We start from the raw sequence: 13,416 nt of genomic DNA, 5'->3' as shown, positions 1-13,416 counted from the left end.
GGTTTTAAGAGCTTTCCTAAATTTGCTTTTGCAGGTAGTTTCCTGGATGTGGTGGGGGAGTTTATTCCAGGGTTTGGCTCCTTTAACCGCTAAGGATTTTCCTCCTCTCGTGACGAGCCGGAATTTTGGGACAACCATTAAATTGTCTGTTGTCGATCTTAGTTCACGACGGGGGTGATAGCGAATGAAGTTTTTTGACATAATGTGGGCCTCGTTTATGAAAGGCCCTAAAAGTAATCATTAAGACCTTAAACAAAATCTGCTTTTAGATGGGGAGCCAATGAAGCATATTAAGTGCTGCGGAGGCTGATGTTTTCCTGGGCATTTTCTGCACTAGCCTTGCCGCAGCATGTTGGACCATTTGTAGTTTATGTAGGGCTGCTTTGTTTGCCCCTGCATATAAACTGTTACAATAATCCAACCTGGATATGATTAGTGCCACTGCTACCGTTCGTCTGGCTGATAAGGGAAGGAAAGTAAAGAATTTTTTGAGACCTTTTATTACATTGAAGCACGAACCTGCTACTTCACTAGCCTGTTGTGGATTTCTGCCGGTGCTAAATACTTACGTACAGGCAGTTGAAGGTGTATAGCCCTTGCAAGTGGGAGTCCACCTCACTGTGGGGGCCTTTCCGTCAGATGCCATGTTCGGTGTTCGGTGCCACAGGAACTCAAGGGACACTCACAAAATTGGGTGCGTATGCTATCGCACCCCCCCTGTAAATACCTGTAGGGTGATTTCAGACGGTATCACAGCAGGTGCCTAGCGCCACAGACAAGGTCTCTGATGCGAGTGTTTGTGACTGTGCACCTCTGCTGCGGCTGCACTTCTCACTGCATGCCGTGTGTGAAGCAGGCGTTCAGCTCCACTGTGTGTGTGGCTCAGGTACACCACAACCTCTGCGATCTAGCGCTCTCCCCCCAATGCTGACAGGAAAAATTCATGGCCACATCGTGAGAGGCCCGGGGCCACGGCAGCCCGTAGAAATGCACGTCCAGGTGGGAGGTGCTTGTTCTTGGTTGCTGCTGGTTGTCACACTACAGGGCTCACCGAACATGGGAGGGTCCATTGTTGCTTGTGGTGGGGCTGGGTAAATTCAGTGTGTAGCCTTCCTCCGCAGGCATAAAAAAATCTACTTGCAATTGCGAGTAAAATTTTATCAGGTCTAGCAATTTTTAACACCTACTAGTCCCATCTGGCTAGTAAACATAGGCTGGAAAGGAACCGGGTTTTGTTCATTCAGAAAGTGAATGAGCAATAAAGATGCCATTAAATCTGCTGAGTACAAATGACAGTGTGCTACCACTTCATTATTTGGTTATCTATTTATTAAAAGTGACAGTTTTTAAACATGATTTGAGAAACATTCTTGCCCCCGCCCTGATGATAATGCTGTCAATGAGCTAAGAAGCAAGTCAGGGGTCGTGTATCCTATATGTGGCTAGATTTGTATTATATATGAAAAAAAAGTTCAGTCTATTAAATCATACAAAATAGTTTTTTGTACAGCAGACACGTTCTCTCACATGTGATAATAAAGAACATGATGGCACAAAAAATTAAAATATTTGCAGACGATCGCCTCATTTGAAGTCAGTTTATGGGTCAAGAGCATTACAAATAGGTTGAGTAGATTATTTAAGTTACTAGACCTGCAGGTCTAGTAACATTTTATGATTTTACGAGGCCTGCACCGACAGGGTCAAGGTACACTCAACAGCGCCTAAGATCAAGGTCAGGTTCAGTTCGGGTGCCCACGCAGTTTGTGGTCGCTGCGGGCTCCTCTCCCCGGTGTCACCTCCAGCCAGATCCAGATGGTCCCCAGATGCTGTTTCAGCACCCTGCATCGTGGCATCAGAGGCGCAGATCCTCCCTCTACAAGCGGGCTCATCAATGGGTAGGATGCCGCAGATCTAAACAGGATTTAGATTGGGGCCAACATGGATCTCTCAGAAAGCGTCCATTGCTGCCACCATCTTGGCCACACCCCCTGCATGTGTACATATCCCTGGAACCCATCGCTGGCCCTCCTATCCCTTAGCCAACCATGCCAGCAACTTTGTGGCCTTGTTCCCCTGCCACATACAGCCTACTTGGTCATGCCCAGTACAGACTCCGTGCCTCATTCTGAGCATGCTGCCTATACTCCTCACGCAGCTGAGCCAAACCCTGATTCCGGTCGCTCTGCATACAACAGTTGCCTCTCCGACAACTCACTCTCCATCTCATCCGTCACACGTTGCCCCTTTCTGGTATTGCCCATGACGTGTGCAATTGATTGGGCCTGAACCACTATTTTGATGGCCTCCAAGAGTACCAACCCTTAGTTTTCCCAGAAATAGTGGCCATCCACCTCCTATATATGGTGGCGTGTCTCCTGCAAGCCCGACACACGGAAGGGCTCAGTGACCCACAACTATGTAACCATAGAGGAGTCATCCGAAATGCATATAGTCAAGTACATGTTGTTCCTATATCTAAAACACTATGAATCTGGTATTAGAAAATAGTCCAGGCCTGCAAGTGAATGCTAGGCGTTAGCTGCATAGGAGTATTGCCATTCCCCCAGATGTGTCACCATCCACAAATCCTCCAACCCCTTTGACCCAGAAAGGAACTGAGTCTCATGTCATCTCTAGGTGCCTGCTTGTTTTCACCATACTGTCCTCAGCCCCGTACAGGGTCAGATTGCAGCCCTCCTCCCCGCCCCCCACCCCCCCATCAGCAGCACAGCCTCAGGGCAACCCGCAGTCCACTCCCCCATGTTCTCAAAGCCAGGCCCTTGCAGGCGGGGGGCAGTACCATGAAGCTACTATCAAGCTTTCTCCATGCCACCTACCGCCACCCAGCAACCTGAAGGATCAGCCAATGTGTGCGTTACCTGGAAATGCATGAACCTATGTATCCCAATAGCGCCCCTTGGGCCCCTGCTGAATAAGTAACCCGCGTGTACCAGCGACCAAAACCTCCCCCTCCCCAAAAAAACACAGTGGGAGCCCTTTAAATTTGTCTACTGCAAGAGATCAAGATCCAGGGCCTGACGCGCTAAGTACTGCTGCACCAACCCCCATTTCAGCTTCTTGCCAAGACTGTTCACATTCCAGGAGAGGATTCTAAGGGTAGTTCACCCCTGCTAAGTGTGGAGAACCCATCTCCTCCAGTGCCTATACTTGTCCTGTGTCACTCTTCTATTCCTCATCTGCCACCAGGTCTTCATTGCAGTGACCCTCCACACTGCACCCAGAAACTGAACCTCCCCTCCCCCTCACCTCGCTTCCTTCAGCTGTGGGTATAAATTTACCCCCCGCCCATGCCCAAGGTACCAGTCTTTCCCCATCCCCCCACCCCCAACTATATGTACTGCTTATGACCTTGTCCTCCAAGTCTTTTGGGGTGATGAGGTCCATTAACGAACCCCTCCCCCCCCCCCCCGTAAATGTTCTTAATTGTATGCCTAAAATGGTGGGAACTAAACAATTTTCCGAATTTTAATTGCTTGTATTTCTTTCTGCTTTTTTAGAGAAACCTGGGAGAAATGTGCAGCTAGGGAAACCTTGGAAGAAGCAGATCTTCACCTAGAAAATATTCGCTTTGCTTCTGTGGTGAACGCAATCAGCTTGAAAGATAATTACCACTATATCACAATAGTAATGAGAGCAGAAGTGGATTTAAAGCATTCATCCGAGCCGAAGAATGTAGAACCCAACAAAAATGAAGGTAGAGATTTAGTCTGTATCTTTAAGACTCACAGTGTTAAGTTGTTTGTGTGTAGTCTTAAACCGTATATATTCATCTTATTGCTCTAACGGTCAGTTAGTACATTGTCTCTGATTTATATGTGATGTGGTGGGAAAGCGGACATATGGCAACCCCCAACTCCTATGTTCAGATCTCTTGTGCAGTATCTTGCAATGGTGAAATTGATGCGTACCAATATTCATCATGTGTTGAACTGCATTTCTTTTTAACTCACCACAAACAGAGTATTCACTAGAAACTGCTCCTCTGATCCTCTCAGATACCAGATGTCAGAATTCAACAGGTTTAGTACTAGTGTGCAGCTGCGCCAGCTCAAAGTTCACTCCTATGCCAATATCCATTTACAGTTCATTCTGAGCATTGAGCTATCTTATCTGCTCCTGGCCTAATTTTAGCTAAATATTTTGAAAGTTGTATAAATACTGATAAACAGATGTAAATTAAGTCGTAAAAGGCCACTTTTGTGATCTAGTTAAGTTACTGTGTTAATCACAGTCTTGCTGTGACTAATGTATTTTTCAGTGCCTCGGGCTCTGTACTGTAAATTAGTAGCATTAGGAAATTTATATTGTGCATTTTTGAAAGAAAATGCCTCTCTTTGCATGATCACCCCATTTTGTTTAAACTGATGCGGTTAGTTTTTGGACTCTGTACATTGAGATGCTGCTAACCAAGCTTCAGCGCTTGTGCTCTTACCCCTAAAAACGTATCGAATTTGTTAAAAACCCTGATTGGCACATTTAGCTTACCTAAATGTCCCTAGTATATGGTACCTAGTGTACTCAGGGCCTCTAAGACAAATGTAATTAGTGGACTGCAGCACTTATTGTGCCACCAGTAACGTGACCGTGTATAACATGCCCCTAGACCTGCCACAGCAGCCTAAGTGAACAGTTTTTAAACTGCCTATTTGGCCTGACAAAATAACCCTTCTGCCGGGCTTAAACCTTCCATTCCAATACGTAAAAACCACCCCTAAAGTAGGCCCTACTTGCCTATAGGACAGGGTGCATAGTAATTAAAAAGTAGGACGTGTACTTAAATTTTACATGTTGTGGCAGGGAAAAATCTCCAGTCATTTTTCACTGTGGCAAGGCTGCCTCTTCCTTAAAAAAGCACTGCTTTACATTATAACATATATTAAAACATTGGAATGTTGGGAGCTCCATTGCAGACAATGGAGTGCTCCCTGCTTCTACGGGCCGGTAAAGGCCCGCAGAGCAACATTCCAATGTTCTACAAAGGCTTCTCGAAGCTCGAGGGGATTTATATATATTATATATAATATTATATATATTTATATATATATTATATTTATATTTATATACTTCGGCTCGGGCCTTTAACGATTCAGCGGGCCTTTAATAGCCGGTATAGCCCGCTACGGCGGGCTATAAGGCTTTAATAACGCATAACTTCAGTTTGGGACTTGCTAGAAAATTGATTCAGGGACTCGTTTTAATAGTAATTTAAAATTCAACCTAATTGTCAGGTCAGACTTTAAATTGCTATTTGTAAATGCCACTTTTAGAAAGTTACAAAGAAAAAAGATATCTAGCTGACCATTTATTGTGCTGTCAACTATTAAACAGACTGAGACCAAAATCACTAATGGGATGGTTTACATCATTTAAATGTAGACCAACTTATTATTATATTTTTTCTTTGTAATTTACTGGCCCACTCTAGCTGTGTGGTATAGGGCCCAACCCAGCCTTTTTGTACTTTTAGAAAGTTGGCATTTTCCTGCCTCAGCCAAATGTGCCTTCCTGCCAGTGTTCAGGGTCACTTGACTGCCAATGGCTTTCCTGTGGTGAGATCTGTATTGCTCTCAGACAATGAAAAGTGGGCTTGGGTCTGGGGAGATGGTTTTCCTCCTGACAGGACAGCCATCTGGGCTGTGCCCAGGAGCTTCAAAAGGTACCTACCCTGTTAAAGGCAGATACAGCTCACGCCTAGGCCTGCTTGCCAGCCAGGCACAAATCCCAGATGGAGAGGGACTGCCCCCAGAACCGGGTTTGAGTGACCACAAGGGACGTTTGCCCATTATCATAGCCACAACTCTGGGTGGGCAGCGGGAGCTAAAACACTGGAAGTTGTGCAAAAGTGGGTAGAGTAACCATGGGAACTTTTACCCTATTGGTTAGCGAGTTGCCAGGCGTCTCCCCCAATCGCCTGCTGGCACTGAGCATAACTGTGGGATTCCCAGTATTTATTTATTTATTTATTGAAGTTTTGTATAGCGCTAGCTGGACCCGAGGGTCCCTCTTCAGACCACATCTGGACCCATAGAATACGGAAGAAGACCTGCACCTGCTGTGGAACCTATGGAGAGAGACCCCAAGGGTTGGACCAGCTCCCACTTGTACCAAAGACTGAAATGTACTCCAAGGCTCAGTTGGCTTACCTCTTCTTAAGATACAGGGAGACAAAAGCTGCAAGTAGCTTACCTTCCTGAAGAGCACTGCTGATCAGTTCCAATTAAATCTGGTATTGAACCCTGCTTTTGGCTTCTCCTGGAGTGAGACCTGACCCCAAAGTGGTGTCCATAAGGTCCAGACTCCCTTGCATAAGTGTCATAGTGTATTCCTCTCCTCCTGCCTAACCCGAGATTCCGGGACTTAGAAACATTTTGAAGGATTTTTGCCTGGAGAACCGACAGAAGACCAGTACCAACCTGCAAAGTCAGTTCAATGGGCAGTAAATGCTATATAAATGTAATTACAGTTACAACGAAGGTGCATTGCCACTGGAGCAAAAGATTCAGGTGGATTGGTTGGCCGCCTACAGGGGCTTTGGCTAGGCCCTACATCCAGATGCTGCGTCTAACTCTACTGCGCATGGTCAGAAGGTAGGCTCAGAAGGAGGGTTGGGTAAATAGATTTTAAAAACTGAAAATCACTAAAAAAACACAAAAGCTAAAGTGACTTTAGAATTTGGGCTGGTAATAATACTTTACGTTATGTTTTAAAACAACACAGAATTTAATTGAAAAAAATCAATGGTTAAAATAATGTTACAGTTAGGCAAGGTATGGTGCAGAACAACATCCCAAATGTTAATAAATGGTTTAGAGACCTCATTACCTACAATGACTGCTCTGAAGTATACACCTCCCTTCAACCTACGAATTCCGGACCCAAAGACCTATTCGGTTACCTAGGGACATATCTTGCATGGTCAGGTGTGGACAGCTCTGAAGAGCACGAGACAGGGGACACGGATGATAAGTCAGGGGTAGCAGAGTTGCGCAGTTGACATACACATACTTGCTGTGAGACCTAATGGAATTCCCTTTATGACAAGCTATTATTACAATTGAATGTGCACTCTTATTGGACATTGCACATCTTCTGTTGTATTATTATAATCTCTAAAAAAAATTGTTGAAGTACTAAGAATTTAGGTTACATCAAAAAGGTAATTTAAACAGCAGTAGGTTGTATGATGTCATCAATGAGCATGTCATGGGTGATGTAATGTGTGAGTTAATAAGCAGTGCATGGGGGCGCATGTTATAGTTCACTTGGTAAACTATAACTAGTGAATTTCAATGTTTTTTTTGTTTTAGAACACCAGTTTTTATTTTATTTACACAGCCCAACTATAATGTCACAAATCACTTTAATCTTTTTTTTTTGTGAATGCCTAAGTTTTGTTTTTTAATGGAACCTAAATTAATAGTACCTTACCAAATAAATAAATATTTAGGCAGCAGGGAGGAAATAACAGGAGGGTAGGTGAAGCAACATGGGTGCAGGTGGAAGCAACATCGGGGAGGGCGAAAGGCTCTGGTAGGTATGTGGAGCAGGGGAAAGCAAACCAACAAGAGAGCACAATGTAGTGTTGGGGTGAAGCACAGTGCAAGAAAGAAACAGGTCAGGAGAAGCACATGAGGGCTAGCACAGCATGTAAAAGGTGGAGAGAAGCACACTGGCAAAGAAATAGCAGTGCGAGGGGGGTAAATACGCAAGGGAGACAGCTGGAAAACACATTCACTCTTGTAGAATACTTAAACAAAAAAAAGGCCTCAGAAAAGTGAGCAGTGAAAGGACACAAGTAATTCGTCCATGTCCTCGGAAGGACAAACGCACCTAGAGGAAGTAAAGCACATACAAGCCAACAAAAAAGAAGCACGCCAGTAAGAGTGACAATGAAGCCAACCATTGGTAAGCAATGGGTGGGGTGTAAGCTGACAATACATCTCACAACAGACAGCTTATTTATTTATTTATTTTTTTCACTTGTATAGCGCACTACTCACCCGGAAGGGTCTCAAGGCGCTTGGGGGAGGGGGTCCGTTACTGCTCGAACAGCGAGGTCTTGAGTTGTCTCCTGAAGGCGAGGTGGTCCTGGGTCAGTCGAAGGTGGATGGGGAGGGAGTTCCATGTCTTGGCCGCCAGGTAGGAGAAGGATCTGCCTCCGGCGGTGGCTCTTCGGATGCGTGGTACGGCGACGAGGGCGAGGCTGGTAGACCGTAGCTGGCGGGTGGGCGTGTAGAAGGTCAGGCGGTCGTTGAGGTACTTGGGTCCCAGGTCGTGGAGAGACTTGTGTGCGTGGGTGAGGAGCCTGAACGTGATCTTCTTGTTGACGGGGAGCCAGTGCAGGTCCCTCAGGTGGCCGGAGATGTGGCTGCTTCAGCGGATGTCCAGGATGAGTCGGGCAGAGGCGTTCTGGATGCGTTGGAGTCTTTTCTGTAGCTTGGCTGTGGTTCCGGCGTAGAGGGTGTTTCCGTAGTCCAGTCGGCTGGTGACGAGAGCCTGGGTGACCGTCTTCCTGGTTTCGGTCGGGATCCAATGGAAGATCTTGCGAAGCATAAAGGGTGTGAAAGCATGATGAGGAGACGGCGTTGACTTGTCTGGTCATCGAGAGGGAGGAGTCCAGGATGAAGCCCAGGTTGCGTGCGTGTCTGTTGGCTTGGGAGCGGTGCCCAGGGCTGGGGGCCACCAGGAGTCGTCCCAGGCGGAGGGCGATGGTCCCAGGATGAGGACTTCCATCTTGTCTGAGTTCCGTTTCAGGCGGCTGTTCTTCATCCACTTGGCGACGTCTTTCATCCCTTCATGTAGGCTGGTTCTGGCGGTGTCGGGGTCTCTGGTGAGGGAGAGGATCAGCTCATGCACTGCCTAGTAGGTGAGTCCCAAAAACTCACCTAATGAAGACTGGTTCACAAATTAGAAAAAATATTTTTGTTAGATTTTGTGTGTGTATTATTTTTTAGGTGTGATGAATCTTCTCTAAATTGGAAATGACACTTTGACTTTTAAGTATGAAATTATGTTGATTATAATAGGAGGATGTTTTAAACATTTATTTTATAGTGATATTTTATTAATGGGTTTGCTTATTTAAATGGAATATATATATATATATATATATATATATATATATATATATATATATATATATATATTACCTACTGGCGGTCGCCAGTAGGTATATATAGTTAGGATTTTTTCTCTATGGGATTTTTGAAAATTCTATGTCTAATAACTTTGGCGTTTGTGGACGGAATTGGCTGAAAGTTTCAGGAAAATGGAACATTTTGTTTCTGAGCAGCCCCTGACAATTTGGGGGGGTTTCATCAAGGGGGGGCCGAGAAAAAAGGGGGGTCCCAAAACTCGTTTTTCCCATGTTAATTTCCATAGGGCGGTTGGCCTCACTTTTAGCTCGAACGGCTGAATGGATTTGCACGAAACTTGGCAAAATTGTAGGGACTGGTAGCCCGATGTGCCTTTGCTAGGTCTCAATATATGTGCTCCAGTGGATTTTGAGTAATTTAGGTTCAAATAAAGATATATATCTGGGCGGAGCCTAATCACACATCTGATCTGATTGGCTGTCAGCACTTCATCCAAGAAGTGTTGGCAGCCATCTTGGGACCAATATACATGATAGCACCTCATTAAAAAGCATTGTAGTTAATAGAGGGTTTTAGGACTTTAGTTACATTATAAATCATTTGTTGATGGTACCATACTCGTTTTAGGAATTGTGGTGGGTTCTAAGGTGATTTTACCATGTGAAAAAACCTTCTGCTGTGATATCATGAATATTGTTTGAAAGAAAACTAATATCTCATGATTTTCCCACAGTGGTTTGGAAGGGGATCTATAAGCTAAACTGAAAGCATATTTTCTGTAAATTCACATTATCTTTCTCAGTCATGTGAAAATGAAGTCTGACATTCTCAGTAAAACATGTACATCCAACAAGGACAGAGACTGTCAGTTGATTCCTTTGTGTTCTACTGCAGCCTCCTAGAGTGTTCTAAAGAACAACTAGAGCGCTAACAGTCCTACTTATTACAAAGGTATGGCACACCTGAAGCCATCTTGATTGGAATAAAGTGGTAACTCTTAAAACATTTAATTTAAAAAGAAACAACATGAGGGGGTATATTTTGCCATAGAAAGTATGATTAGTGCTGCAGAATGAAAAATTAGGGCACATTTTGAGTGACTTCTCAAATCCTTTTCTATTTCATTAAAACATTCTGACATGCAGTCTCCCAAAATGGCCACCAGAGACAAAAGAGCCCAAATGTAGCCCAAATATCACCCAGATGTAGCCCAAGTATAGCCCAATGACAGAATGTCCCAGAGTGTTCTAAAGAACAACTAGAGCGCTAACAGTCCTACTTATTACAAAGGTATGGCACACCTGAAGCCATCTTGATTGGAATAAAGTGGTAACTCTTAAAACATTTAATTTAAAAAGAAACAACATGAGGGGGTATATTTTGCCATAGAAAGTATGATTAGTGCTGCAGAATGAAAAATTAGGGCACATTTTGAGTGACTTCTCAAATCCTTTTCTATTTCATTAAAACATTCTGACATGCAGTCTCCCAAAATGGCCACCAGAGACAAAAGAGCCCAAATGTAGCCCAAATATCACCCAGATGTAGCCCAAGTATAGCCCAATGACAGAATGTCCCAGATTGTTCTAAAGAACAACTAGAGCGCTAACAGTCCTACTTATTACAAAGGTATAGCACACCTGGAGCCATCGTGATGGGAATAAAGTGGTAACTCTTAAAACATTTAATTTAAAAAGGAACAAAATGAGGGGGTATATTATGCAATAGAAGGTATTATTAGTGCTGCAGAAAGAAAAATTAGGGCACATTTTGAGTGACTTTTCAAATCCTCTTCTATTTCATTAAAAAATTCTGACATGCAGTCTCCCAAAATGGCCACCAGAGACAAAAGAGCCCAAATGTAGCCCAAATATCACCCAGATGTAGCCCAAGTATAGCGCAATGACAGAAGGTCCCAGAGTGTTCTAAAGAACAACTAGAGCGCTAACAGTCCTACTTATTACAAAGTTATGGCACACCTGAAGCCATCTTGATTGGAATAAAGTGGTAACTCTTAAAACATTTAATTTAAAAAGGAACAAAATGAGGGGGTATATTTTGCCATATGAATTATGATTAGTGCTGCAGAAAGAAAAATTAGGGCACATTTTGAGTGACTTCTCAAATCCTTTTCTATTTCATTAAAACATTCTGACATGCAGTCTCCCAAAATGGCCACCAGAGACAAAAGAGCCCAAATGTAGCCCAAATATCACCCAGATGTACCCCAAGTATAGCCCAATGACAGAATGTCCCAGAGTGTTCTAAAGAACAACTAGAGCGCTAACAGTCTTACTTATGACAAAAGTATGGCACACCAGAAGCCATCTTGATTGGAATGAAGTGGTAAGTCTGAAAACACTCAATTTAAAAAGGAACAACATGAGGGGGTTAATTTTGCCATAGAAAGTATGATTAGTGCTTCAGAAAGAAAAATTAGGGATCATTTTGAGTGACTTCTCAAATCCTCTTCTATTTCATTAAAAAAATTCTGACATGCAGACTGAAACATGCACTTTGAATACCAGCAGCAGACGTCCCTGGTGAGCAGTAGCTTTACTACAGTGATCTAATGTGCAACTAGAGTGCTAACATTCAGAATTTATGGCAAATGTGTGACACATCTGAATGCCTTCTTGATGGAACCAAAGTAAACAAGCATTGAAAATGCAATAGATCTCGCCCTCGTTTAAGTTAAAGCCATTCTGTTTGTAATGAGGTGGCTTTTTAGCTTTGCTTTTATTAGTGTTTTTTCAACTTTCATGTAAATAACATGCATCTGTATGCATATAAGTATATGTATGCATGCATTTATGTTTGTATTTATATAGATATACAGATGATATATGTTTATATATGTATGTATATATATATATTCACTGAAAAAACCATAGGTTATAGACCATATATAGTTAGGAATTAGCATTTACAAAACCTTGAAAATGCACTGAAAAAACCATAGGTTATAGACCATATATAGTTAGGAATTAGCATTTACAAAACCTTGAAAATTCACTGAAAAAACCATAGGTTATAGACCATATATAGTTAGGAATTTGCATTTACAAAACCTTATTTTACTCACACAAAGCCATTGAAATTCCATATACAGTTAGTTGCACTAACTATATATCGCGCACCCGCAATCCACTGCTGATGATGTCACATATTACATCATTCATGACATGGTCAGTGACATCACTGATGACATCACTGATGACATCTCAAATGACATCACTGATGACATCACTGATGACAACATCCAGTGACTGTATGTTTCTGTAAAGTTAAAATATGTCTTACATATTGAAGAATGAGTGGATGTATAAGTGTCTGGATGAAGGATTTAGTAGGTGCATGACTGACTGTATGAGTGAGTGATTAAATGTGTCTCACTGAGTGCATGGGTTAGTGACTAAACTGTCTTAATTTGTGCATCATTATGTCTGTTGTTCTGTAAACTGTTGCATGTGTTGATAAGTAGCTATATGAGTAACTATATGGGTTATTGATTGGTTGCCCAAGTATTTGTATGGGAGACTGAGTGTGTGTGTGGGTGGCTGGGAGGTGTATGACTCTGTGCATAGATGTGTGAGCAGTTGATTCACTAGATGTATGGTTTCAAAAGTGCATGTGGAAACAGCTGTATGGACGGTTGACTGTGTGCATGAGTGTATTGGTGAGTGAATGGATATCTCAGTGCTACATGTCAAAGTAAGTACATATCTAAAACACAGTACATGTGAGAGTTGACATATATAAATAACTGTGCATAAGAGCCAGTGAATGTGTGAGTGGCTGTATGGATCATTGTGAACTTGTATCAGGGATTGTATAAGAGAGTAAATATGTGTTAGTATATGTTTGAATAAGTAAAGTTTGTATAACTGTATAGTTGAGGAAATGGAGGTGTGATTGATTCTTTGCATGACTGACTAGGTGTGTGAGTAACTCCATGGATGAGTGACAGTCTGCGAGTGTCTGTTTACACTGATTGTATCTAAGGTTATATTAGAGTCTGAAGAGGTTCATCGAATTATCACATGAATGATATCATCAGTGATGTGATCAGTAATGTCAAATGAGATGTCATCAGTGATGTCATCAGTGATGTCATTTGAGATGTCATCAGTGATGTCATTTGAGATGTCATCAGTGATGTCATCAGTGATGTCACTGACCATGTCATGAATGATGTAATATGTGACATCATCAGCAGTGGATTGCGGGTGCGCGATATATAGTTAGTGCAACTAACTGTATATGGAATTTCAATGGCTTTGTGTGAGTAAAATAA

General features: G+C 42.8%; 1 protein-coding gene across 1 annotated transcript in view; it reads left to right on the top strand.

Annotated features, from left to right (window-relative positions):
• NUDT15 (nudix hydrolase 15) overlaps positions 1-13,416 on the top strand; it is a 66,727-nt gene that overhangs the window by 14,934 nt on the left and 38,377 nt on the right. Inside the window, exon 2 of the mRNA XM_086934990.1 lies at positions 3,522-3,718. Within this exon, the coding sequence (XP_086791116.1) occupies positions 3,522-3,718 (197 nt within the window). The remainder of the gene's footprint in view (positions 1-3,521; positions 3,719-13,416) is intronic.

This window comes from Lissotriton vulgaris, chromosome 8, assembly GCF_964263255.1.
Source record: "Lissotriton vulgaris chromosome 8, aLisVul1.2, whole genome shotgun sequence".
NCBI classification, from domain to species: domain Eukaryota; kingdom Metazoa; phylum Chordata; class Amphibia; order Caudata; family Salamandridae; genus Lissotriton; species Lissotriton vulgaris.
This window is presented reverse-complemented; position numbering and strand designations above follow the sequence as displayed.